This window comes from Electrophorus electricus, chromosome 13, assembly GCF_013358815.1.
Source record: "Electrophorus electricus isolate fEleEle1 chromosome 13, fEleEle1.pri, whole genome shotgun sequence".
NCBI lineage: Eukaryota > Metazoa > Chordata > Actinopteri > Gymnotiformes > Gymnotidae > Electrophorus > Electrophorus electricus.
Window position 1 is genome coordinate 21762921 of NC_049547.1, and position 23534 is coordinate 21786454.

The 23534-nt window shown below is 45.7% G+C and overlaps 1 protein-coding gene across 1 annotated transcript; it reads left to right on the forward strand.

The window, feature by feature from the left end:
- Positions 1-252: 252 nt before the first annotated feature.
- lck (LCK proto-oncogene, Src family tyrosine kinase) lies at positions 253-23156 on the forward strand. The gene is made up of 13 exons (XM_035533014.1): positions 253-542; positions 3847-3953; positions 5904-5967; positions 6331-6421; positions 6880-6981; positions 12306-12409; positions 12885-13034; positions 13600-13752; positions 15828-16007; positions 19892-19968; positions 21565-21718; positions 21995-22126; positions 22259-23156. Exons 2-13 carry the CDS (start codon positions 3852-3854, stop codon positions 22462-22464), a joined length of 1515 nt encoding a protein of 504 aa, XP_035388907.1. The 5' UTR covers positions 253-542; positions 3847-3851; the 3' UTR covers positions 22465-23156.
- Positions 23157-23534: the final 378 nt, after the last annotated feature.

The window sequence follows — 23534 nt, forward strand, 5'->3', positions numbered from 1 at the left end:
GGTTTTCTGGTGTTTTGAGTCTGAGCTCGCCAGTGCTGTTTCAGGTAACGCAGCCTGTCTCTGCACAGCGTGGAGGCCCCAGCCCAAACTCTATAAAACTCAATTCTAACCTGGTTTTAAAAGGTGTGTAACGTTTTCCTACACGCAGCTGCGTGAAAAGGCACCTGCAAGATCTGCTCAGTGCGCACACAACGACAGGAAGCCCTTCAAGCTCTTATCCTTTCACAACTGTGGCGCGCGCGTGCGTGTGTGTGTGTGCGTGCGTGTCTTTGAGAGAGAGAGAGAGAGAGAACGCAACAAAGTGCTGAGTTTAGTATCACTAGAAGATACAGAGGATGTGATGTAGCTCATGGTCCACACCTCCGTGAAGCTGAGCGACGCTGTGTCGGCCCCCTGCGGAACGTCCTTCCCTCCACGAGTTTTGCGAAATATCAGAAAATCAGAAAAATTAGAAGCTTCGAATATGAGGACGTAGTCCAGAGTTGTCCATCTATGAAATCTGAACCCTCCACTTGACCTCATCAGTGGCTGTTCCTTCACAGGTAGGCCCAGGTTACTCTACTCTTTACAGTAGCAGAGAAGCTCACTGCCTGAGATGAGTGAGAAAATCTGTTTATTATGAAGATGACATTCGAGCTGGATCTGTTTGTCAGATTCTTAATCAGACAGGCTGTGAGGCAGGAGCCTGAGGGAACTTTATCAGACCACAGGGTTCATCGTGATCTCTGCCACACTGAGAAAAGCATGCTTTAATCAGACACCTTAATCAGACACCACGGCTAAGCAAGCTAATCTCTGCCACGCTGAGAAAAGCATGCTTTAATCAGACACCTTAATCAGGCACCACGGCTAAGCAAGCTGATCTTAGCCGCGCTGAGAAAACACAACGAAATATTATGGCCTTTATAAAAGTCAAAAAATGTATTTATAGAAATAAAAAATAATACATTTTGAATAATTCACTGGGCAACAAAATTAAAACTTTTTTTGCTTCGCAAACTAAACGGACTTCTAAACAAGAGCGATTTACATTTAATTCAAATCTGTTTTTAGAATTTTTCTATCATGTTTTTTAAGTGTGTAAATTACACGTACTACTTTTTCATCAGTAAGGCTGTTATTACGCTTAAAAAGGTCCAGATTTCTTCTCAAATGTACAGTTCTTGTGTTTTGCCTGTCGGACCTCAGGAACGTCCCTCTTCAGTGTCCAGCAGTAGTCCTCTAACACACAGGCCTCCACGTTCCTTGGTTCTGCCTTTCCTTTTCATGCGTTAATATACTGGAATAAACTAAAGACAGAGGAATTGTGAAAACATGTTTGGATTCAGCGGGCAAAACTAAATAACAAACAGGCGTTTATGCAGGAAGCAAAATCATTGCTGACAAGTATTCTGGCTAGTGACGTACAAACGAAGAAATTAATGACAGCTTAAAAAACACAAATAAAGCCTTCCTAACAAGATTGTGACTGGCACTGGCACTAACATGATCCCAAAGACTGAGACAGACAGACTGTTACCAAGGAAACACCAAATACCACCATTCCAAACACTAATCAACGCGGGTCTTTTCCTCACCTTGATTATTGATTATTATATTTACAGATTTGTGCAAGAGCGACAAAGAGAAATGAAATGTTTTTAGTCTCCACGATATGAATCTATGATCAAGATATGAATATATATATATTTAATAATAAAATAATTCTCTTGCATTTTGAAGTATTCACACTCAGTGTTTATATGTTATTACTCTCTTAAAGCTAATGAAAAATCCTCCACTATTTCAGCTTTAGAAGCATGGACACTCCCTGAATCCGTAAAGTGGGTTGAAAACCGTCACAACCATCTGGCAACCCACGACTGTTTAAACAGATGTGCTGTTTGAAGATTAAACGTTTGGTTTTTCAAAAATTGTTTAAAGAACAGGAACCTTGCAATACTACTACACATCTCTAGATATTCTACTGAAAACACACAAACGTACAAATTTGGATAATACATATTGGACTAAAATAGCCCTAAATTAATTATACATCCTTGATAAAATTTGTAAAAAAAAAAAAAAAGAGTGTAGTCCCTGACAAAATAAGGAATCTTAAATGTGCTATTATTACTCTTCAAAATGTCTGTTGCCTTTGAGTCTGGTTTTCCCCAAACAAAGCAGCTTACATTTTGATGACTGCAATAACCTTTCTCGGTTTAATGTGAGGGTGTGATGGTTTTGTAAACTACACCCGTGGGTGCCTGGTGAGCTACCTTGGGCAGTTCCTTTAGCACTCATGCTTTCGGGAAGCCCGGCTGTAATCGCATCTTCTGGCACGTCAGCCATGATGGGTTCTTCCCGATTTTTTTCCATTACTATGGTGTCAGTTCAGCAGCTTAGGTCTCAGTGTGTGTGTGATTAGTCTCGGTGGGCGTGAGCAGTTCTTTACCTGGTGTCCCAGTGTGCACAACAGGGCACGTGCCGTCGAGGATCCTCTGCGTGTGACTAGCGCTCTGTGATGCTCTGCAAGTGTCAGTATGAGTCCAGAGGGCCTGACCTTTGCATCTGTTTTATTGCATATTTTCATAAAAACACGACCTGTGTAGCTGGTACTGAGAGGAACAAATGCTTGCACGCGACCCAGGAGGGAACAAGCAAGCAGAAGTAGCGCACGCAGCAATGAGCGAGTCCCAGCCGGAGTGCCTCGCGGTGCTTCGCACCCTTGTGTTTTGTCTCTAATATACAGCAGAGAATGCTGCTGACCTCAGTAGGCTAACCTTTGAGAATAAACCGAACATATTCCGGAGAAATTATCGCTAAAATCTGTTAATTCTGACAAATGCTGCAATTAAAATCTGCAGCGGAAGATTTAGCAATAATATTGCTTTTATTTCTCCCAAGATGTGAGCTGAGATATAGCCGAGTATCTATGGAAACTTCTGCCTCTGCTGTCAGTCTCCAGCAAGTGTTTTTCCCATTTTCCCTGACACCACAGGGAACTTTCTCACGCTGTCACAGGCCCGGACTCCTCATGTACATTCAGGCACCAGGAATCACGAGTGAAAATGTGTGATGTTCATGACACAGAAATATGCGTCGAACCGAAAAACAAATGTACCCGTTAATATATGTGCGACGTCTTGAATGCAAACATATTATAACGATCACAAACGTGGATGCCAATGCACTCAGCTCCCACATTCTGTCGCCTGTAAATGCTGGATTGAACACAACACAAACTTTCTTCATTAACAACACACACTTCATGTCATTAAGAGCAGTCCAGAGCAGCACAGTGTTCTTGTAGAGAGGTCCAGTCTGTTGGGTGGCCTGTTTTTCACACCTATGGCTACAGTTACAGTCCACTTCAGAAATGATGTACTTTTGCACTTATTTCAGTAAAGAAAGTCTCATGCACTATTATCTTTTCAGTGGTTAAACAAGACAAAGACAACGAGAACGCAAGAACGTGTAGACACCACATCCGTCTCTGTGATCTGCAGAGAACTTGTGCTCCACCATAAAAGATGTGCTCCCAATAAAGTTTTTTCATTGACTTAGCTGGGGAACATGTAGGAGTTGAATAGTGGCTGTTTTAAAGTAATTATATGATTGTGTAATTTTATTTTTATCAACACAGTATTTAATTTAAATATGCTTTGTTTGGGGATGAGTGGCCGCGTGTATTTACGTTCCCTGTAACTAACAGAAATAAGAATGAAGAACAATGAATTTCAATAAAAAGTCTTTTTACTGTCTAGTGTATTCCAGACAGGAAACACAGTGAAAGTACAGCTTGTGACTGAGGGTGAAGTAAAAACGTTTCTAAACGAGGGCTTGACTGTCGCTGTCTTGCTGCAGAGACCATGGGGAACTGTAGCTCCTACGATTCTGCTGATGAATTCTCCTACCATCCTGATGATGAGATCTGTGAGCAATGCAACTGTCCAATTCCACCTGGGAACCATGTAAGTGTGTGTGTATATGTGTGTGTACATGTGAGAGAGAGATCATGAGTGTGTGTGTGTGTGTGTGTGTGGGTGTGAGTGAATGTACGAGGATGAGTGTGTGTGTGTGTGTGTGTGTGTGTGTGTGTGTGTGCATGTGTGTGTGCATGTGTGTGTGTGTGAGAAAGAGAGAGAGAGAGAATGAGAGTGTGTGTGAGAGAGAGAGTAAGAGAGAGAGAATTAGAGAGAGAGAGAGAGAGAGAGAGTGTGTGTGTGTGTAATTTCAGCATAATCGTTTCCACTGTGGAAAATGAAGGGAGGTGAAAAAACATTAGTTTTCCTATTACTAAACAATATTATTTTTACAATTACTAAACATTAGTTTTCCTATTACATCACTTTTCTTTGGTAGTTGGTGTTTTTCTAGTTTCAGTGCTGTAGTGCATTCACCAGCGTCTCTAATTTTACACCTCTGCAGTTATCCATGATACTTCAACATCAGACACACAGTGGGGTAGAGAGGGCCCCCCCAGACACACAGTGGGGTAGAGAGGGCCCCAGACACACAGTGGGTTAGAGAGGGCCCCCCCAGACACACAGTGGGTTAGAGAGGGCCCCAGACACACAGTGGGGTAGAGAGGGCCCCCCCAGACACACAGTGGGGTAGAGAGGGCCCCAGACACACAGTGGGGTAGAGAGGGCCCCCCCAGACACACAGTGGGGTAGAGAGGGCCCCAGACACACAGTGGGGTAGAGAGGGCCCCAGACACACAGTGGGGTAGAGAGGGCCCCAGACACACAGTGGGGTAGGCAGCTGGACTGGTGTGTGTGTGTGTGTGTGTGTGTGTGTGTAACCACTCCACTACTGTGTGAGTGCCCCACATGCTTCTTTCACTTAAATCTGACTACTGTTAAATTATAATTTAACAAATGATCATTTAAGAAAGACCTGTGTGTTGGCTGTTCATTGCATGTGAATGAATGGATGTGATTTTTGTACTCCTAGCCTTCGTGTTTGTTAGTCTCAGAGTTCTTCCTCGTATCTGTTATAGCCTGTTTCCCCTGTTTGCCTTCGTGTGTTTTGTTTGTTTAATCACGTTTCCCTGTGCTCTCCGTGTTGGCTCTATGACCCTGGACTACTACAACGACTCTGATTCTGGATTTGCCCTGAATAAATGTCGTTCTTCTCCGCACACGTGTCCGCTGCCTCACCGCTCACCATTAAAGAATGAACAGCCAACACACAGGTATCAAGGGTTTAAATACATGAACTTAACAAGACCAGAAATGAGCGACAGGTGTGGAAAACCAAACGAGGGACAGAGAAGACGAAACCATGGAATGGAACAGCCAGGAACCAGGAAAACAGACACGACCAGGAAACACGGAAACAAGGATGTCAGGAGGGTGGCCATTCGTGACACCGTGCATGGTGGATGTTGTTGTTTGATTTTGGTTGTTTATGTTTCGTAAGAGCTGGAAAACAGTTCCCCTCTTCTTTATCTTCAGGGAAATGACAGTTGGGCACCATGGGCACCGTGCCAGTCTCCCAAAAAGCAGCTCTGTCGTTAAGATCTGTTCTGCTGATAAAGGGCTGAGGTTAGAAAGCGACGCTTGTTCAGCTATCTCAGAACCTTTCGCACCAAACCGCTGTGCTGTGAGATCCACAGAAGTTTATGTTCTGCGTACACTGACGAGATTCATGCGGGTTGACTTCCTACCCTGCTGGCTCTGATGTTCCGGTGGTACTGCAGACGTTAGGGAGCGGATCAGGGGAGTTAGGTTAGATCTGGAGGTACCCTGCGGGGCAGTAGACACGTCCGAGTTGGCGCGTGTCTCGTACCCAGAGAAGCTTGGCACCGTGGTGCCTGATCTGTGCACTACATCAAGCATCTTGTGCTTCTGTGGAATAACATTTCTCTTTCTCCCTCTTCTGTCATTCTCTCTCTTCATTTCTTGCTTTTTTTCCAGATGTATGATGTCAAGAGTCCGATCATCTCCAACTACACAGCTCCTCCCCTCTCCCCACTTCCAGGTGGGTCCGTTCCCTCCGTTTCTTGGAATATTTCTCACACACATGGATTACATATCCCATCACAAACCCAGATTAGATGCCCTTCACACGTCTGTGGATTAACTATCCTTTAGTGCTGGTATTTCACACACTTCAATGACGTATTCTACATGTACCTGTTTGGCTTCTCATCACACACCTGTACAAGATGTCCACCACTGGTCTGAATTAAATGTTTCTCACTCACATGGGTGGGCATTGTGTCTTAATGATCTCTCACTAATAAAATCTCTCTTCATCTCTGGTCCCTGACTAGCTGATTAATTCCTTTCAGTAAATTCATCGAGAGACTAAATAACTCTTGTGGCGGTCGGTGCGTTTCAGATAAGTTGGTGGTGGCCATGTACAGCTATAAACCTTGCCACAGTGATGACCTGGGCTTCGAAAAAGGCGAGAAGATGAAGATTCTGACTGAGTAAGATCTCCCTCCGCTCTGCTATGAGGTCGCGGAAACCATTGGAAGCTTGGAACAGATAGGCTTTTCTCTCATTTCCCTCATGAATATGCACCATCACTGATTCCTGTGAATCTACATAAAACATTTTAAAGTTGCAAAGATTAAGACAAGAACTGTTCTCCCTCTTTGATTGTTTGTCTTCTGACACACAGGGGAGGTACAAACCAAAAGTTATTCTCTCGTTAACTTTATACTCTACATCCTCGTTTGAAAATTTGCCTTGCTGTACTCTACATCTGTGGAAGGTGCAATCTGTAAAAGTTCAGATCTCAAAAAATCTTTCTAGGGATTTTCACCAAGTGCCTGTTCAGTAATGTTTTACTGTGTGAACTCATTTGGGTTCAGGTTTTTTAGATGAGTGTTTTGGTTCGGTCTGAGTGGCATTGTGGACTGTGGTCACTCTGTTTCCCACTCAGAGACGATCCAGAGTGGTACATGGCCGAGTCCCTGTTGACTGGACAGAAGGGATACATACCACGCAACTTCGTGGCCAAACCCAACAGCATGGAAACAGAAGGGTGAATGACTTGGTGCATGCATGCACGCACACACACGCACACACACACACACACACACACACACACACACACACACACACACACACACACACACACACACACACGAGTATATGCATGTGCACACACATGCACAAACACATGCATGCATGCATACACACACACATGCACACACACACATGCATTCATGCACACACACACACACACATGCATTCATGCACACACACACACACACACACAAAAAAAAACTCAGCTCCTCTGAAGCAACTCAGAAATGTCAGCGCACAACAGGCACGCAAGGGCAGGAAGCTAGTGAGTACCCTCCCCCCCACCTTACTGCAGCCGTGGGATGTGCAAGGCTTCCCTCATAGATGGGGGAGATGATTCATGTGAATGATTCCGTTATGAAGTTTAGCGTGTCTCAGTTATGGGGCTGCCGTTCTCTAAACCCACAGGCGGTAAAGAAAAACACAGTTCCTATGGAATAAAATGCCCCATCGTCTCAAAACTAGGCCCGTTATGAAATTTAGCGTGTCTCAGTTATGGGGCTGCCGTTCTCTAAACCCTCAGGCGGTAAAGAAAAACACGGTTCCTATGGAATAAAATGCCCCATCGTCTCAAAACTAGGCCCTGCTCAGGCTGACCGGGTACTGCAGCAACACGCAGACGCGGGCGGCTTCCATGCTGCCTTCCTGGTTAGTTTCATCTCTCTTTACAGGATGGAGGGACATTTTGTTCAGCCCGAAAACTTGCAGAAAGAAAGAAAAACAAACAACCGATTCAAATGGAATATTTGCTAAACTAGTACATCCTGATAAACAGATTTACACAAAAGTGTAAATACAAAATAGCAGGGCATGCATAAAATTAAACTCACAGGCACACACACACACATACTCAGATGTTTGGCACATAAGCTACATCACATCCTCTGTATGCTCCCCCCAACACACTCTCTCTTTCTCGCTCTCTCTCTCTTTCTCTCTCTCTGTCTCTCTCTCTCTCTCTCTCTCACACACACAAGCACACACACACACACATATTCAGAGGTTTGGCGCATGAGCTACATCACATCCTCTGTATGCTCACCCCAACATACACACACACACACACACACACACACACACACTTTTTGTCTGGTTAACCTTTAGTTGGTTAGGAAGCGCACAGCACTGCACAGTTCAACACGTGCAGAGCAGCTAGTGACCTCATTACCAGTTGAGCCAGGTATGTAAGAATGGGAGGGAGAGTAAAGACAATAAATGCTAATACTAAGTTCAATTTCTATATGGACTTTCACAAACCCAAGGACACCTTACACTGGGAGGGGGTTTGGAGGGGCAAAACCCTGGGAAGAATATTGAGCAATAAAGACAAAAGATCTGAGAAAATATTAAAGAAGACAGTAGAACAGTTGTGGAGAGATTTTGAGGGAGAGTTCATGACCACCAGAACTGATCTACCAGCCATTGGTTGAGTTTAGGAGCCCAGTACTGAAAGATCTACCACCCATGGTTAAGATAAGGAGGCTTAGTTGGGAGTCAAGTTTGTGGGACAGTAAGAAGACCAGAAGATCAGAGGTAGAGAATGTAAGTGTCAGAGATGGACAGAATAAATTAATGAGCTCACAACGACAGGGAGGAACAAGAACATGAGATTAAGAAGGTCAATATAAGGAAGGACAGGTGTGATGTGTGCGGTATGTGTGTGTTACTGAAGGACAGGTGTGATGTGTGCGGTATGTGTGTGTTACTGAAGGACAGGTGTGATGTGTGTGGTATGTGTGTGTTGGTGAAGGACAGGTGTGATGTGTGCGGTATGTGTGTGTTACTGAAGGACAGGTGTGATGTGTGCGGTATGTGTGTGTTACTGAAGGGCAGGTGTGATGTGTGCAGTATGTGTGTGTTACTGAAGGGCAGGTGTGATGTGTGCGGTATGTGTGTGTTACTGAAGGACAGGTGTGATGTGTGCGGTATGTGTGTGTTACTGAAGGACAGGTGTGATGTGTGCGGTATGTGTGTGTTACTGAAGGACAGGTGTGATGTGTGCAGTATGTGTGTGTTACTGAAGGACAGGTGTGATGTGTGCGGTATGTGTGTGTTGGTGAAGGACAGGTGTGATGTGTGCGGTATGTGTGTGTTACTGAAGGACAGGTGTGATGTGTGCGGTATGTGTGTGTTACTGAAGGACAGGTGTGATGTGTGCGGTATGTGTGTGTTACTGAAGGGCAGGTGTGATGTGTGCGGTATGTGTGTGTTACTGAAGGACAGGTGTGATGTGTGCAGTATGTGTGTGCTGGTGAAGGACAGGTGTGATGTGTGCAGTATGTGTGTGTTACTGAAGGACAGATGTGATGTGTGCGGTATATGTGTGTTGGTGAAGGACAGGTGTGATGTGTGCAGTATATGTGTGTTGGTGAAGGACAGGTGTGATGTGTGCAGTATATGTGTGTTGGTGAAGGACAGGTGTGATGTGTGCGGTATGTGTGTGTTGGTGAAGGACAGGTGTGATGTGTGCGGTATGTGTGTGTTGGTGAAGGACAGGTGTGATGTGTGCGGTATGTGTGTGTTACTGGAGGACAGGTGTGATGTGTGCGGTATGTGTGTGTTAGTGAAGGGCAGGTGTGATGTGTGCAGTATGTGTGTGTTGGTGAAGGACAGGTGTGATGTGTGCGGTATGTGTGTGTTAGTGAAGGGCAGGTGTGATGTGTGCAGTATGTGTGTGTTACTGAAGGACAGGTGTGATGTGTGCGGTATGTGTGTGTTGGTGAAGGACAGGTGTGATGTGTGCGGTATGTGTGTGTTACTGAAGGACAGGTGTGATGTGTGCGGTATGTGTGTGTTAGTGAAGGGCAGGTGTGATGTGTGCAGTATGTGTGTGTTACTGAAGGACAGGTGTGATGTGTGCGGTATGTGTGTGTTGGTGAAGGACAGGTGTGATGTGTGCGGTATGTGTGTGTTACTGAAGGACAGGTGTGATGTGTGCAGTATGTGTGTGTTACTGAAGGACAGGTGTGATGTGTGCGGTGTGTGTGTTGGTGAAGGACAGGTGTGATGTGTGCGGTATGTGTGTGTTGGTGAAGGACAGGTGTGATGTGTGCAGTATGTGTGTGTTGGTGAAGGACAGATGTGATGTGTGCGGTATGTGTGTGTTGGTGAAGGACAGGTGTGATGTGTGCGGTATGTGTGTGTTGGTGAAGGACAGGTGTGATGTGTGCAGTATGTGTGTGTTGGTGAAGGACAGGTGTGATGTGTGCATCACAGGCAGTTTTGTGATCCTTAGAAATCCATTGTGAGTCCAGATAAACTCTTAGTGTTTGTTAAATAAATGCCTGCAGTGTCATTTGTCAGAGGATAAAGTTTTTATTTTCAGTGTTGCATTGTGTTTTGTTCCACTTCTATAGACATCCAACGAGCATGACAGGGAAACCATGACATAATATACTTTTGCTAAAACCATTCACCATGTTAACCCAACCAAAGAACCACCACCCCAAAAATTTATTTAACTTTCATGCCACACAGCAAATTTAGCGAGGGCTGGAAACTCACTTGCCATGGTTCCAGTTGAGGGGGTGGGATAAAGGGAGAGGGTAGCTAGCATGTCCAGCTCAGGGGTAGCTAGCATGCCCAGCTCAGGGGTAGCTAGCATGTCCAGCTCAGGGGTAGCTAGCATGCCCAGCTCAGGGGTAGCTAGCATGCCCAGCTCAGGGGTAGCTAGCATGTCCAGCTCAGGGGTAGCTAGCATGCCCAGCTCAGGGGTAGCTAGCATGTCCAGCTCAGGGGTAGCTAGCATGTCCAGCTCAGGGGTAGCTAGCATGCCCAGCTCAGGGGTAGCTAGCCTGCCCAGCTCAGGGGTAGCTAGCATGTCCAGCTCAGGGGTAGCTAGCATGCCCAGCTCAGGGGTAGCTAGCATGTCCAGCTCAGGGGTAGCTAGCATGTCCAGCTCAGGGGTAGCTAGCATGCCCAGCTCAGGGGTAGCTAGCATGCCCAGCTCAGGGGTAGCTAGCATGCCCAGCTCAGGGGTAGCTAGCATGTCCAGCTCAGGGGTAGCTAGCATGCCCAGCTCAGGGGTAGCTAGCATGCCCAGCTCAGGGGTAGCTAGCATGTCCAGCTCAGGGGTAGCTAGCATGCCCAGCTCAGGGGTAGCTAGCATGTCCAGCTCAGGGGTAGCTAGCATGCCCAGCTCAGGGGTAGCTAGCATGTCCAGCTCAGGGGTAGCTAGCATGCCCAGCTCAGGGGTAGCTAGCATGTCCAGCTCAGGGGTAGCTAGCATGTCCAGCTCAGGGGTAGCTAGCATGCCCAGCTCAGGGGTAGCTAGCATGCCCAGCTCAGGGGTAGCTAGCATGTCCAGCTCAGGGGTAGCTAGCATGCCCAGCTCAGGGGTAGCTAGCATGTCCAGCTCAGGGGTAGCTAGCATGTCCAGCTCAGGGGTAGCTAGCATGCCCAGCTCAGGGGTAGCTAGCATGTCCAGCTCAGGGGTAGCTAGCATGCCCAGCTCAGGGGTAGCTAGCATGTCCAGCTCAGGGGTAGCTAGCATGTCCAGCTCAGGGGTAGCTAGCATGCCCAGCTCAGGGGTAGCTAGCATGCCCAGCTCAGGGGTAGCTAGCATGCCCAGCTCAGGGGTAGCTAGCATGTCCAGCTCAGGGGTAGCTAGCATGCCCAGCTCAGGGGTAGCTAGCATGTCCAGCTCAGGGGTAGCTAGCATGCCCAGCTCAGGGGTAGCTAGCATGTCCAGCTCAGGGGTAGCTAGCATGCCCAGCTCAGGGGTAGCTAGCATGCCCAGCTCAGGGGTAGCTAGCATGAATCGAGCATCCATTCCACACAAAAGAAAGTCCAAAATTAGTTCAATATTCACATCAAGTGAGTACTGGAGTGGTTTCTACTGGTAACTTAGGGACTGGTGCCCATATCAAAACCATTGTAGACCAAGTTCTCAAAATGTTCTGAAGTGAATTTACAATGAAGCTGAAAGAGTCAGTGCTTGATCTGCAATATTTCTTGTATGAAATATAAATGGTGATAGGAAAAATGCTTGAAATTGCATTTTGAGATTTTGTGAAATGTTCACAAAATGTCATCTTCCAACAGGGACATTATTGGTATGAATGTAAGAATGTAATATTGTTAAGATCTCTAAGACTGGAGTTTAAAATCCATAATTACTACATTCACAATTAGGATATCTGAGGGCGGGGTCTAAGGGGTCAGGCCGAGGGCGGGGTCAAACGACTCAGGCTAAGCATGGGGTCTGACGGGTCAGGCCGAGGGCGGGGCTGTAGTGTCTCATGCTCCTGTCTGAAGGTGTCTCGTGATTTTGCCTTACAGCTGGTTTTTTAAGAACCTCTCCAGGAATGATGCCATGAGGCTCCTGCTGGCTCCAGGCAACACACAAGGCTCCTTCCTGGTCCGGGAGAGTGAGACCACCCCAGGTGAGTGGGCGCAGAGACACTGCTGAGCACGGCTGAGCACAGGTATGTTAAAGGACTGAACTGAAGCTGCTAAAACTGGAAAGGCACCTCCAGTTCTTCAATCACTTAATCGATGCTTCAACTATAACCAGTGACCATGGTGAGCCAGAGGAACATTTCTGATTGGTCTCTCCTTTGAGATCCTGGGATCATGCGAGTTTCAGTGGTAATAGTCTGGGGATTGTCCATGAGATCATTCCAAACTATCCCTCAGGCATATATCTGGAAAACGTCTGACCCAACCACCAGCGAGTTTAAGCATAAAGGCGTTTCTCTAGTGTCCCACTGGATTTGACTGACATATGAGCCTTTTCTTTACGTATCTGTGTGCATTAGATAATGTATCGTTGAGTACTATGGGTAACACAGTTCTAATTCCTGCACCATCGCAGTAAATCACACAATGATTTAAAGGAGAATGCCTGCCATTTCGCAGGTAGTTTCTCTCTGTCAGTGCGAGATCTGGATCAAAATCAGGGCGATGTCATCAAGCACTACAGGATCCGGAACTTAGACGCTGGTGGCTTCTACATCACCAGCAAGATCTCCTTCAGCTGCCTGTCTGAGCTGGTCAAACATTACTCACGTAAGTTCCCACCCAAATCATTTAGCAGCCACAGTGGGGACCATTTTTTGCGGGGGGGGGGGGGGGGGGGGGGGGGGGGGGGGGGGGTTCTTTCCTTTTCTCTCTGTCTCTCCATGTGCTGTCTCTCCATGTGCTGTCTCTATCCATCTCTCCATGTGCTGTCTCTATCCGTCTCTCCATGTGCTGTCTCTATCCGTCTCTCCATGTGCTGTCTCTCCATGTGCTGTCTCTATCCGTCTCTCCATGTGCTGTCTCTATCCGTCTCTCCATGATCTGTCTCTCCATGTGCTGTCTCTCTCTGTCTCTCCATGTGCTGTCTCTCTCTATGCTGTCTCTCTCTCTCCATGTGCTGTCTCTCTGTGCTGTCTCTCCCCATGCTTGTCTCTCTCTCTCCCCATGCTGTCTCTCTCTGTCTCTCCATGTGCTGTCTTTCTCTGTGCTGTCTCTCTCTCTCCATGTGCTGTCTCTCTCTCTCTCCATGTGCTGTCTCTCTCTGTCTCTCCATGTGCTGTCTCCCCATATCTCTAACTGTCACTTGCCGTGTGTCCCCTCTCTCTCTCCGTAGGCGACGCCGACGGCCTGTGCACGCGTCTACTGAAGCCGTGCCAGACGCGGGTGCCCCAGAAGCCGTGGTGGCAGGATGAGTGGGAGGTGTCACGCGAGTCCCTCAAGCTGGAGAGGAGACTGGGTCAGGGCCAGTTTGGAGAGGTGTGGATGGGTGAGTGTCCCTCCGCCAAGACCACCACATGCCACCAGAGCGTTTCTTTCACTGAAGACCTCAACTGTAACCTTCATTCTCCAGCGGTTGTGAACGGGGCCACGTTAGTTGAGTTTACCGGCCTCTCAACATTCCTGTTTCATCTACAAGGTTTTGGCTTTGCTCTGACGTTTTGCTCTGCACCGTCAGAAGTTTCCTGGAACACGAAGTTCCGTCTGGTTGGGAAGGTTTTAATAGTACCGTCTACCACAAAGCACCTGACCGTGGTGGACACTGTGTTGGGAGCGGTGTAGTCTCTCCTAGCCTGCGTGTTGCTTTGTCAAAACCAGACACCTGAAAAGTCCTGAACACAACAGAGTGACAGGAGGTGGAGGTGGCGAGATGCCAGGCCACGAATTGGAGTGTCTTTATTCTCCGTAATAAAGAAACAAAGGAAGCACAGAAGAGGAGTGCTGGCAGCTCACCCCGGAGGAACTGGAACGCTGTGGAGCGGCGGGAAACACTCAGGGCATCCAGTAACAGCAGAGAGGAACAACACACGCCACTGGACTCAATAATCAGGGGTTCGGAGTGGGGAAGGTGCAGTGTGTGTGTGTGTGTGTGTGTGTGTGTGCGTGTGTGTGTAGCAGTGGGCGCGACAGAGCAGATGTCCAATTCTGAAGTTTAATCTGGGGGGGGGCAGGGGGTTTGGTTATCAGTGGTGCTAACTGATGGAGGTCTGGATCTAAATAGGCATGAATAAATCAGCAAACGTATGTCCTCTGTTACCACAAGCTCAGACAAGAGGCCACACATCTGGAATGCCAAGAGGGTATTTCCAAAAAGCGTGATTTCTCTTAAAGTCACATAAGCCTGCTGCTTAAGACCACCTGTTTGGAGAGTGCCTTGACTTCTGGGAAACCTGGCTGGCTACATTAATGAAACACACTTCACACTCATCCTCAGCAGAGCGTTTAACGACATGTCGGCTGTGTTACCGGGAGGCCGTCTGTCTGAATCAGCTGCCCTGGAGCTACGCTTCAAAAGAAAGTGAGAAGATTGTTGTTTTAGATTATTCCTACTACAGTGTAAACAAAGAAGCTGTTTATCCTGCACATACATTTGCATACATTTGCATACATTTGCATACATTTGTACATGTTAGGACAGAATGGGAACTGGGGGCTGAAGAGCCAATTTGATTGGCTCTCCGGATCCTGGCGTGGTCTCACATGTTCAGACTCCGTTTACAGTTCACTGGTCCACGAGTATCATGGTGAACGTTCCTAGAATTTGTGTGTACCATTTCCAGGAGCAGTCCGGACATTTTCTCCTATCTGTCTGATCTCTTTTGTTGCATGGCCCCACACGGGAATCATCCGGTGTGACAATGATGTCGATACGGATGCTATGGCAACCCTCCATGTCGGTGATTGTGCAAATGAGGCTTTTCTCCATTCTTGTTAGCCATTCCCGATCCCAGCACAGGCTGCAGAACAGAGGGAAGCACCTTGTGTGAGGACGGACCTGGATATGGTGTTTGTGTCGACTACTTCCTCTTTGTTGCTACCATGGCAACCGGGTTGGTTGTCCTGATACCTTTCAACAATTTTTGGTTTCCGATCTATCCCCATCACCATGAATGGGGCTATTATAAATAAGAACATATGCTTGGAAATCCATAAATAATGAAACAAAAACAAATTAATTTTCCCTAATTTTCTTGCGATTGGTTTTGCATAAGCACAATATCTGAGAAGTGATGTTTCCCACACAGAGAGACAGAGCTATACTTCATCCAGGTTTGGTTTTTGCACCTCAGTATGGTGATATGGACAGAGCAGAGTTCACTGTAGGTCAGGGTCTCTGTGTGAAGAATCTCAGTGCAGAAGAACCCAGAGCCTTAAGTGTGTTTAAGGCGTAAGGAAGTATTTCGAAAGGGAAAGAACCTCTTCACCTAGGACAATATTGCTACAGTTAGAACATATATTGTCATTTTTCATAAATGAAGGATAATGTCTCTTTCATTGTTAGGAAAATTTTGAGTTTCCCAGTTCAGTAATACCACGTGTCTATGTGTTCCATCTGTTGAGCAGGTCTGTACAACAACAACCGGAGAGTCGCCATTAAGAGTCTCAAGCAGGGCACAATGTCTATCGGGGCCTTTCTGGCGGAGGCCAACCTGATGAAGAACCTTCAGCACCCACGACTCGTACGACTCTTTGCCGTGGTGACGCAAGAGCCCATCTACATCATCACAGAGTTCATGGAAAATGGTGAGATGAGAGAGAGCGAGAAAGAGAGAGAGAGAGAGAGGGAGAGAGAGAAATAGACAGAGAGGGGATGACAGACAGAGACAGACAGAGACTGAAAAAAAACCTACACTGATTTCTAAAGGGAGATTTCCAAAGCTCAGACAGCAGTTAGACATGAACATGAGAGTAATCAGACATGAACATGAGAGTAGTCAGATATAAACATGAGAGTAGTCAGATATAAACATGAGTAATCAGACATGAACATGAGTAATCAGACATGAAGATGAGAGTAGTCAGACATGAACATGAGAGTAGTCAGATATAAACATGAGTAATCAGGCATGAACATGGGAGTAGTCAGATATAAACATGAGAGTAGTCAGATATAAACATGAGTAATCAGACATGAACATGAGTAATCAGACATGAACATGAGAGTAGTCAGACATGAACATGAGAGTAGTCAGATATAAACATGAGTAATCAGACATGAACATGGGAGTAGTCAGATATAAACATGAGAGTAGTCAGATATAAACATGAGTAATCAGACATGAACATGGGAGTAGTCAGATATAAACATGAGAGTAGTCAGACATGAACATGAGAGTAGTCAGATATAAACATGAGTAATCAGACATGAACATGGGAGTAGTCAGATATAAACATGAGAGTAGTCAGATATAAACATGAGTAATCAGACATGAACATGGGAGTAGTCAGATATAAACATGAGAGTAGTCAGATATAAACATGAGTAATCAGACATGAACATGAGTAATCAGACATGAACATGAGAGTAGTCAGACATGAACATGAAAGTAATCAGACATGAACATGAGAGTAATCAGACATGCACATGAGAGTAATCCGATATAAACATGAGTAATCAGATATGAACATGAGAGTAATCAGACAGCAGTCAGACATGAAGATGATTACCTTCATTAATTTCTAAATTAGTCAAATAAGAATCATTTTAAAAACCTACTTATAGTGATACTATATTAGGAATATTTATTTTAAGTAAAGCAATAGATAAATGTTTGCTGACGTTTTTCTCTTTTAATGTGTTTATATGTCCTTAAGTAAACCAGTTGGTCATGCTATTATTAACTGAGAAAGGTAAACTAACAAATATTATGAAAGATATAGAAGTGTGTGTGTGTGTGTGTGTGTGTGTGTGTGAGAGAGAGAGAGAGAGATTTAGGTTTAGCTTTTATAGTCATTACTAAATAGGACATGCCCACCCCCACACACACACACACACACACACACACACACACACACACACACACACACACACACAGAGATGATTGTAATCATGGTCTAGACTTGAACTGGTGATGAAACGTATATGAGAAACGCAGTCTGGTTCAGACTTATCTATCCCAGTATCATGTCTGGGCAGTCACGTCTCAGTAGTCTGGAAGTTGGGAATTTCCATATGGAATTATCAGAACATACACAACTGTTTATGCATCACTTCCTGTTAATGAACACAACGTGAATATGTGTGTGTGTGTGTGTGTTCGTTTGTTCCAGTCTAGCACTGCACATGCCACACCACTTACTTCCTGTCGAAACGAAAACACCTCATAGCTAAGAACACACACACACACACACACACACACACACACACACACAAACAAACAAAAACCTCCTTTTTCTTTTGCTCAGATGTCACTCGCTCGCTTTGCTTTTTCTAAGTGAGGTTCGTATCTAAAAAAAAAACAACAACTTCAAAGCCAATATGACTTTACCGTGACAGGTCATCTCTGACCACTGAGACCACATGACAACATAGCAGACATACGATTTACAGACGATTTAAAGTGGATTCTCTCTCTCTCTCTCTCTCTCTCTCTCGCCATTCTTTCAAGTTTTAGTCCTCTGTTAAGGGTTCAAATGTGGTTATTAACTTTTGACCCTAGCAGCAGACCATGTCTGTATGTGACCGTGTGCCATGTTAGGAAGGTGTAATCTAACCCTAAGCCAGGCCTACTGGTCAGAAATCTCCTCCATACCCAGATGTCTGGGCCAACTTGTTAAAACCTTTCTAGAAATCTTTCTCACCTACTGTGTCACTCATAGTTTATATTTATGTTCATGATTAGTAATGATAACACATTTTTAAGAATCTATATTTTTAATCTTTTAAACAATAATGTTAATATAATTCATTATTAATCATATCATATGTGTGCACACACACACACACACACACACACAGAGCACAGGAAACCCGAGCAAACCCAGAGCAGGATGTACGTGTTTGCCACAAAACTTCAGCACAAGACTATGCTAAGAGAAGCCAGTCAACTTCCAGAGCGTTACAGTGTTGGAGTGTTACAGATCTAGTCCAGGGCACGTGTGTGCTCTCCTGCCAAACAGCACACTGCTCCGATTGTGCCGCTAATGATGTCAAACCCAGAAACTTTAGGCCGCTTTACTGAAATCAGTTCTAGGTTGTATTTATGGGAAGAGCTGGGCTGTGGTCAGTGTGCTGCGCTCTGTGGTTTCCCCTGCCAGCCCCTGAAAGCAATACAACCCATTGTCTGGTCTTATCCCAGCCTGATTTACACATAAATGTGCACTTCTCTTCTGTTGTGTTGGGTCTTCCATGGACGAATGAACGTGATCTAATGTTTATTATACACACACAGCCTCTACACTACAATACAGATCAGTAACACACCCATAGAGAGAGAGAGAGAGAGAGAGAGAGAGAGAGAGAGAGAGAGAGAGAGAGAGCGAGAGAAGGCCATTGTTCTTTAGGCCAGTGTACAAAAGCATTGAAGCCCAGAAGCGCATATATTTATATATGTATAGATAGATAGATAGATAGATAGATAGATAGATAGATAGATAGATAGATAGATAGATAGATAGATAGATAGATAGATAGATAGATAGATAGATAGATAGAGAGAGTGGACAAGCAACCACAAAAACCCAGAAAGTGTCACCATGGTTGCCAGTTTCCAATGAATAGCTTTCTGCATCCCATAATGATAACTTTCCCCCATGGTAACAATGGCAGGCTCCGCCACCTGTGACCCTTATCGTGTGGCACAGCATGTAAACACGCGTCACATGTGCTCCGGTGTGTAACCAGACACGGCATTCCCTCCCTTCGAAACTCGGAGTCCTGAGAGCCCGCACACTGTGGAGACTGGCAACAAAAGGCCCTTCAGACAGACACGGCTGCAGCTGCGTTGGGACCTGCGTGTCAAGAGTCCTGCTTTGTGTCGCCCTTTTAAGAGGGGCTGGTAGCGCACTGGGCCCAGTGCCACAGTTGGTTCAGGAATCTGAAGGAACAGTCGTTGACTGTTTTAACTCTCTCTCTCTCTCTCTTTAGAACCATGCTCAGAGTTTCCCTCGCTAAACTTAACCTACGACCTCCCCTCCCAAACGCCCCATATCAAATTAACGTGTCTGGACCAGAGTTCCATTTCCTCCAAGGGCGCTTTCCTGGCTGCGTCCTTTTTCCTTAACCGTGCCCCAAAGGGAGTTCCTAAAGTCAGTGCAGACAGTGACCTCTGGCCAGTACTCATGTCATGACATGTAATTTCTCGGAAACATTCGCTCCCTGCCTACACAATATCTTGCATTACCAAAAGGATTTCCCGGGAGTGTTGTGTTCTCCGTTTAGAATCTATTTTAAGTGCTTCTGCTATTTACAACTGTACTTAAGGTCTTGTTATCACCTGTAAGGACAGCTTTGACCGGCAGATTCATACTGGAGAGAATTATTCATCTCTTCAGTCTTTCTGTCTTTCTGCCCCACAGTGGCAACATTTACTGTAAATACACGAAAGCGTACGCAGGTTTGTGTGTTTTTGCTGGGACACTGCTGAACTTGGTGTGACTGGTGCTGCTCCTGTTCACTTTAACTCTAGGGAGCTTGGTGGATTTTCTGAAGACGGCCGAGGGAGCGAATCTGCAGATGAACACCCTGATCGACATGGCTTCTCAGGCAAGTCCAGCGTCAATGTCCTGCGGACCAAATACAGCAGCAAAAAGTTGTCCTCTGGTTAACAGGAACTTACTGAAGGGTCAGGGAGCAATTCAAACCTTCACTTTAAGATCATTGAAGACTCAGGCTTTAAGATCAGGGAAGAATCAGGCTTAATCCTTGTGAACCTTACACTTGCAGCAATACTGTACCAAAGTCAAGGTTTCAGGTCCCAGTAACTGTGGTGTTTCTTTCCACTGAGAACGAGGTGGATCTAGTCAGGTGTTGGCAGGTCTACTGGAGCACATACCCCACACACACACACACACACACACACACACACACACACACACACACACACTTTACCAAATGACAAAAGGCCTCCTGTTTACACCACTTACACACACTCTCTCCACTGTCCTACTGGACTTTCCCCATCAAAGCCTTCTGAGTGGCAGGCTTCAGAACGCTAATCTTACACTCATATGAGCCAGTTCTGTGGGAAGCACATGACGGATTAACCCAGCCTCTGCACAGCAGAGAGAAGAGGACCGACAGCCACACCACAAACATTCAGTATAATGTATAAGAGGCTCAGAACCTTTAAGCCTTTCTGTGTGTGTGTGTGTGTGTGTGTGTGTGTGTGTGTGTGTGTGTGTGTGTGTCTGGTATTAAGAACTTGAGCCCTGCTACAGTAGTGTGAGTGCGCAGTTGTGTAGATGTAGAAGGAACTGTGAGAAGGTTTTAGTGTTGTTTAATGGCTATGAGGTGAGCAAGGTCACATGGCCCCACTCTGATCATGTGATGTAGAGAACGTTCCGCTTGGAAGAAGTTGAGATGGTGTGGACTGTGTGTTAAAGCACAAGTGTAAGTATAGCAGGGCATATTTGTCTTTTTTAAATGCACAAGCAGCACTCTGCTATCACCCACACACACACCAGCGTGTTCTGAAAACCATCTCTGCTGCTAAAGGCAGAGATGAATATCTGTCATGTTTGGTCTTTGTCACCAAGCACTTATCTGCTCAGCCTTTGTAAATACAATACATCTGCTGGTAGATGCACGCACACACATATTTCTCACACTCGTACTCTTCAGAACAAGAGCCAATTTTACCTGATCTACCCCTCCTGTGTTTGTGTTGGAGCCTAGATCAGACTTCCTAACCTGAGTCTGCTGTAATGGCTAAAGCCTGAGGTGATCTGGGGTCAGTTTTGGGGTGGTGGTTTGTGGACACAACGTGTTAACCTGCAGGATCATTGTACGAGGTTGTAAACTTTAAATGCAGGTGGCTGGCGTCAGAAAACGAAGCATTAGAGAGAGTTGAAAGAGTGAAAATGAAAATGAACTGATAACTGGGTGGAGGGCATTGTGACATGTCAAAGATCAAAGAAAAGGAAGCAGGATCCTCCCTGACACAAACACACACACACCCTTACTTTCTCCATTTAATACTTGACACATGCCACAGAAATAGTCGTATTTAGATTAGTCAAAGATCGACTCACAAACCGTATACATTCCTTCTCACACGGACTTATATCTAAGATACACATATCTAAGACGCTCATCTGGACACGCAGAGCTACATGACTACGGCTCTACCGCCCTCTGTAGGTGGCAGATGGAATGGCTTACATAGAGCACAAGAACTACATTCACCGGGACCTGCGTGCGGCCAACATCCTGGTGTCCGAGGAGCTCATCTGCAAGATCGCGGATTTCGGCCTCGCCAGGCTCATTGAGAACAACGAGTACACAGCCAGGGAAGGTGAGGCGCCGGGGCAACGTCTCCCACATCCCCCAACAGGACACAAATACGCCGCAGTCATTTACATACCACCTCAGCAACGAGTCGGCTAACTCAGGCCAGGATGTCCACTGACTCGTGCGTAACTAGAATTAAATGACATTTCGGTGTTTCAGGCATTGGAGTTTTGCTTATTACTTCAAACTTTGCAGGTCCATCATTAGACCTGAGATATTGAAAGGTCCTGGCGAGTCTGAATACTGCATGAGTGCTATCCGTGTTATTCTTGCCGTAAAGGTGCCAAGTTTCCCATCAAGTGGACAGCGCCCGAAGCCATAAACTATGGTACCTTCTCCATCAAATCAGACGTCTGGTCCTTCGGAGTCCTGCTGACGGAGATTGTGACTTATGGGAGAATCCCTTATCCAGGTATACATCCTTTATCCAGATACACAACAGCCAACACTTAAGGAATCTTAAATGCACATTGTGAGTGCACGGATAAAATATTTTGCAGGTCACCTCAAACTCTTTGTGGCCACCTCTCTCTTTCACGTTCAGGCATGACCAATCCGGAGGTGATCCAGAACTTGGAAAGGGGCTACCGAATGCCCCAGCCAGACAACTGTCCCGAGGACCTCTACGTCATCATGACCAAGTGCTGGGAAGAAATCCCAGAAAACCGGCCCACGTTTGAGTACCTGCGCAGCGTCCTGGAGGACTTCTTTACGGCCACCGAGCGCCAGTATCAGGACCAGCCGTGCTGAGCACAAGCGGGACTCGGCCACAGCCGCTAGGAACCCTCAGGACCTTGCAGGATGCTCAGGACTCGAGCTGCATGCGCTGTATATAGACGTAGGAGGGTGATGGAATGTTCTGGAAAATTGCATATCATTGCAGCACGAGTTAAAACTCAAGGTTTTCCGTTTTAGCTTTGTGTTGGTGTCTTTGTTCTTTTAACAGTTCCAAAACATAACGATCTTTGAAAGTCACATCTAATCGTATTTCCTGTTTATACGCTTCAAAACGCAAAAGAAAACCTCGTCAGCGTGAAATTTTGCTCCATGGCCAAATGGAGTTAATATAAAAGTGAAAACCCATTCATTAATGAGGCAAATACTCATAACTTCTCCTGCCAAAAGCGAAGGTCCTCATCTAAGTGTGGGTTTTCCTGCATTTAAGGACAGTGGCCCAGAATTTTGAAAGCACTGACTAAGATGGACTGAGAAATCATTCACGTTTATGCCTCCCACTGTCAGGACCACCAGCCGCCTGCTCACAGGTCATCTACGTTAGCTAGACAGCTAACAGAGTGTCTGCTACATGAATTTGGTTTATTTAATGCAAAGGTAACATTAGCTAATTCAGACTATTTCTTCAGCATTCTAGCTGTATTCTCTAACATCTCAACTGCTTGTCAACCTGTTAATGAAAATAAAACTGTATAAAGATTTCATAACATGTGCTTACAAGGTTTCTGTTCCCAGGCTTATTCAGTTTATTCTAACCCTAGTCAGAAAAAAAGACACTTTTGCACTAGGGGTCACTACAGGGAAGGACTGTAATCGCCCCCTGCTGGCTGGGTTCAAAGTGTAGGGCATTTATTTAATGGATGGATAAATAGACAGTTATTGATTGCGAGGGAAATTGTCTTTAGAATAGCAGAAACACAGAACTGGAAACACAGACATACATCAGAAAGAGGAGAAGATCTCAAGGTGTACAAATGTTCCTGTAGAAGAACAAACACGCTCCTGGCTCTTGAAATACGAGGAACATCTGACCATCAATTTCAAAATTTTGGACTGTTATTTAACAGTCTTGAGTAAATAAATAT

Bases quoted from the DNA above. Each gene is read 5' to 3' on its own strand.
- lck (XM_035533014.1), top strand. From the start codon at position 3,852: ATGGGGAACTGTAGCTCCTACGATTCTGCTGATGAATTCTCCTACCAT. The intron at 12,410-12,884 runs GTGAGTGGGCGC...GCCATTTCGCAG, and splicing joins GGAGAGTGAGACCACCCCAG to GTAGTTTCTCTCTGTCAGTG. The intron at 13,753-15,827 runs GTGAGTGTCCCT...TCTGTTGAGCAG, and splicing joins GTTTGGAGAGGTGTGGATGG to GTCTGTACAACAACAACCGG.